Raw genomic sequence first — 4,555 nt, 5'->3', positions numbered from 1 at the left:
CACCCCGGCTCCTGCTCCCCCAGAGGCCCCAGCGCTCTGACTCCGTCGCCTCTCCTCTCCTCCAGGCACGTACTCCTGTCCCTGCTATTACTATCCCATCCGGGCGGGCAGCTCAGACCGGGCCTCCTTCATCATCGGCATCGACCTCCGCTCTGGGACCATGACATCCGATCACTGGATCAAGAGGGGCACCGCTCTACTCATGAGCCTGGACAGCTGAGGAGGCCTCGTCTTCCTCCCCGCTTGAGGGAGGGTCGGGGACCCTGGAGGCCGAGACTGATCACGCACTTGGGACTAGGGCTGGACTTCACTCTGGCCTTGACCGTGACTGACTGTGCCGCGTGACCCTGGAGATAGCTAGCCTTTAATAAAGGTGGAAGGATTGCATCGGAGCTCAGAGCAGTAAAACGCCCGCAACCACAAGCCTTAAGCCTCTCAATGGGGTGGGGGGGGGGTTTGGGGAGAGAGGAAGCCCGGGTCTTACAGAGGAAGGGAACCCCTCGGAGGGACAGCTTTGGACGGGGAAAAGGAGCTTGGGAAGCGGGAGGTGTGGCCTTGAACGAGGGGGCAGGGCGGTGGGGCCTAACACGGGTGTGGCTAAGTCTCGGGGCTGGATTTGAGCGGGCGGGGCGGGGCTTATTTTGGAAACGCGCGTGATCCGAATGGAATAGGGGTTCGTCCGGCAGGGACCGGGGCTGGGCCGGGTAGCTGGCACCCGGCACCCGGCACCCGGCACCGGGCGTCCTGTTGGGCACGTGCGCCGAGGCGAGCGNCCTGGGGCGGAGCGGCCCCCCCAGCCCCGGCCTGGGAGAGGGGGGGGCCGCTCGACCCCCTGGGAGACCTTGGGGAGCCTGAGCACCTGGGACACCCCAGAACCAGGTAACGGGGGGCCGCGGGGGCGTCTGGAAAAGGGAAACCATCTCCGCGCAGGGGGGCGGGACGCCCGAGTCTCCGGACTTGCAGAGCTGGGAACGGACGTTTGGGTCTCTGCAGAGGCACTGGAAAGAAGATCGGGGCGCAGGACACCAGGGTTCCCTAGAATGAAGGGCGGGGTGGGGGACAGAGCGGGCGGGCGGGCAGAAGCCTTGGGTTCGGAGGTCAAGAGGGGCTTGAGAGGGCTCGCAGTCCCCCTGGGGTCGGGACTCCCCTCCGCAGCACTAGGTCGGGGCGAGGCGCGATAGTCGCTAACAGAAGGGCAGAACTGAAGGTCAGAGTCTGCAGAGAGGCCAGGGCGATGGCCCTCTGAGGTCGGGTGTGGTCGAGCAGGGATGCGTCTCCGGTCCCGGGGCCACTTCGGGTCTCCCTCCAGTTCCTCCCACGGTGAGGTGCGTCGCCTCGGCCTTGACCCTCACGCCAGGAGCGCCGGCAGCCAGCCTCCCCGCGGGAGCGTTCGCGCCCACGCACCCCGCCGCCCCCCCTCCTTGTTCCTACTACCCGACTCGGATGCTCCTCGCCCTCGGCCGGCTCGGGCCCTGCTCCGCGAGGACCTTCCCAGCGCAGCCACGAGATGGCGAGGGCGAGACGCGCAGCCCGAGCTCCGGGAACGAGGTGGGGGGAATGTGGCCGGCGGAGCGGCTGAAGCCCCCCGCCCGGCCAGAGAGAAAGGTGGGCCGAGGTGGGCGTCTGACTTCCTGTCATCTCGGCCCCTCACAGGAAATCGTGGGAGGGAGGGCGAAGGGCAGAGGCTGGGGAGGGGGCTGGACTCCCGTCTCCGCCTCCCCGCGCTGGGGTAAATAGTGGGGAGGGGGCACGCGGCTTGGTCACTAAGCAACGCAGATTCGCTTCCTCTCTGCTGTGGCTTGTGGCTGTGACCTGGGGGCGGGGCAGCTGCGGGGCAGGACGCCTGGTTCTCCGGACAGTACGAGCCCGGGAAGGACGGAGGGGAGGCCTCGAGCCGCGCTGCCGCAGAAGGGGGCTCGGCGGTCGTCCGGAGGGAGGCGGGGCCCAGGCGCCACACCGAGCGCCGCTCCGCCGCCCTCCCGGGGTTGCTTGCCCCGTTGCCGGAGTAACCGGAGAGCCAGCCTCTGGAGCCGGATTCCCGAGCTCACGCTTCGGGCCAATCGGCTCCCGAGGAGGCCCTTGACGTCAGGGCCCTGGCAGCCAATGTGGAGGAGGCTTTATAGAGCGACAGGAAAAGGGAGAGGGGAGGGGGAGCGGAGGAGGAAGGGAGGGGGGAGCTGCTCGGGACCCGCACGTGCACTCCCACACGCTCGCGCCCACCCCCCTCCCTCCTCCGCACGCGCCCTGGTAGCCCCCTGCGCCTGCGCGGCGAGTCGCAGCTCGCCGCACTGCCGCCGCCCCCAACCCCCCGCGTTTGAATGTGTGTTTGCAAACTAGTCCCGGGCTGCGCTGCTCGGCCCCTCGGGACCCGGGCGTCTGGATCCGCCTGTCCCCTCTCGCCGGGTCTCCAGCCACGGCTGCCCGGCCTTGCGTGGGAGGGGTGGGCTACCTGCTTCCCACCGACCCCCAGCTGGCGCCCCACTCTCCCAGGTGGGCTGGGCGGAGCTGTGGTTTCCGGCCCCTTCTGCTCCGCCGGCGCCTTCCCGGGCTCCGGCTTAGGTTGCCTCCCCGGGGGGAGCGGAACGGGGGGTCTGCGCCCCTTCCCGAGGCTTCCGTAGCTCGCGCTCAGCTGCTGCCGGCGGCGCGGGAGGGCGCTGCGGGGAAGCCCCGGCCGGCCCGGGTGACTCCCGCCGGGCCACCACGCCCCTTCGTCGCGTGAATTCCTCCTCTTTGATGCACCCTAAGCCCTTCGCGTCCCTAACGTGTCTTCCCCGCTCGCCCTCGTGCTCTGGCACTTCCCCGGGCTCCTCTCGGGCCGTGCGTCCCGGGCTCCACTCGTCCTTCTCGGCTTCTCCCGGTTATATAACTCTTCCTCTCGCCGTGTCCTGGTTTCAACTCCACAGACTCCGCCCTGGAACGGCGCGGGGAGGGGCGGGAGAGTTGGGGACCCAGACAGGTTCCGGCTGGCGGCCGGCTGGGCCACGGGGGATCCCGCAGATGGGAGACGGAGCCCCGCGGGACCCGGAGCCCCCCCCCGCCACCTCCCGCCCCCCACCTGAGATCTCGCCGGGGAGACAGAAGGCACAGTATCTGCGAGAGGCGTGTCGGGACTCCGTCAGAAATGTGGGTTGGGAGGTCAGGGCTGGAGGCGGGGAGGAGGAGCCGAGAAGCCCGAGTCCCTGGGACTGGAGCGGGCCGGGGGGTAGAAGAGATAAAGGCAGGCCGCCGGGGGTGCCTTCCCTCCTCTCCCTTTTGGGTTCCCAGAATTCCTAAGGCTCTTTCCCAGGAAGCTTAGCCAAAGGCCCCTTTCCGCCCCTAGGGGTCAAAGGTCTGTGTTAGAGGTGGCCTGGGATGATGTCACCAGTGCACGTGCCCTGGGACGGCGGCCAGGCCGGAGGCCTCCTCCCCTTTCCATTCCGCCTCCCCCTCCCCCCGCAACCTCTGCCCCGAGTCCAGTTCCAACCCCGTGCCATCTTTTCCCCCTCTCCCTTCCCCTGGCCTTAGCAGCCTGCAGGTGGGAAACCCTGGGCTGGAGTTTTGGGAGGGGGAGGGGCACGGGTGTGGTGTGGCCCAAAGACTTTGGCCCTTTGCTGGGCTCCGGGAACCCGGGGTCACTTTTGCCCAGGTCTGGCCGGAGAGCTTTCCTTCCCAGCCCCCTCCGCCCCTTGAAAGGGCCTCCCGGCACTCTTTTTACTTTCCCACCTGCTGCACGGCTAAGTGTCCTCTGGCCCCCCTCCCCATTTTGAGTTGAAGTGGGAGTGGTCGCCAGATAGCTACTCCCAGGAGGAGAGCTGTGTGTGGTTTGGGGCGTTCTGCGGACAGCAGCCCGTCTCCGATCGCAATTAGTGACACCCCACCAGTGCCGAGAAGGGTCAGGACACGGTGGTAGACTGCAAAGTACAGGTCTTTTTTTCTGCGTAGGTGGGTGGGTCACTTTCCTGAGGGAGGGGGACCCGGGTGATAGTGATGACTGCCCTTCCCTCCTGAGTTGAGTCCCCGGGTTTGGTCACGATCTTAGGAAAAAAATCGGTTTTTCTGTTAAAGTGCTTTAGAGCTTGGGCTGTCAGGTCAGTCCCGGATTCTGTTCCCGGCTCTGCCACTTAGTGGCTATCGGGACTTGGAAAGGTCACAACCTCCCTGAGCCTCATATTCCTCATCTGGAAATTTAAATATCAATACATACCTTCTAGGCAGTTGGGGGGGGGGGCAATGAGATAATTTATGCAAAGCACTTAGCACAGTGCCGGGTGCAGAATAAATACTGAATGAACGCTTGTTATAAAATGCTCATTATTGTGGTTAAGTCGTGATAGTTAGGATTTTTGTGATTGTAGTTGTGNTTGTGCTTTTTATTTGATGAGGGCTTTAGTCAGATTTGTATTGCTTTCTTTAGGATTATTTTTTTTCCCCCTCTTGGAGAAGAAACAGCTAAGACTATTCCTCTGGCCGTGAAAATAAAATAATTGTATTGTGGTTCTTGATTTTTTAAGCAAGACCCCAGTCCCCTCCCGTGTTGTCTGGAGCCTTTCAATTTTGCAAAGGGACTCTACAGATC

The 4,555-nt window shown here is 64.7% G+C and overlaps 1 protein-coding gene across 1 annotated transcript in view; it reads left to right on the top strand.

Moving 5' to 3' along the window:
• DNAH2 (dynein axonemal heavy chain 2) overlaps positions 1-387 on the top strand; it is an 84,094-nt gene extending 83,707 nt beyond the window's left edge. The window contains 1 exon segment of the mRNA XM_077746745.1: positions 66-387. Within this exon segment, the coding sequence (XP_077602871.1) occupies positions 66-220 (155 nt within the window). The 3' untranslated portion in view covers positions 221-387.
• Positions 388-4,555: the final 4,168 nt, after the last annotated feature.

The sequence above is a fragment of the Crocuta crocuta genome, unplaced genomic scaffold (genome assembly GCF_008692635.1).
Source record: "Crocuta crocuta isolate KB4526 unplaced genomic scaffold, BGI_CrCroc_1.0 scaffold139, whole genome shotgun sequence".
In the NCBI taxonomy this organism is placed as follows: Eukaryota; Metazoa; Chordata; class Mammalia; order Carnivora; family Hyaenidae; genus Crocuta; species Crocuta crocuta.
This window is presented reverse-complemented; position numbering and strand designations above follow the sequence as displayed.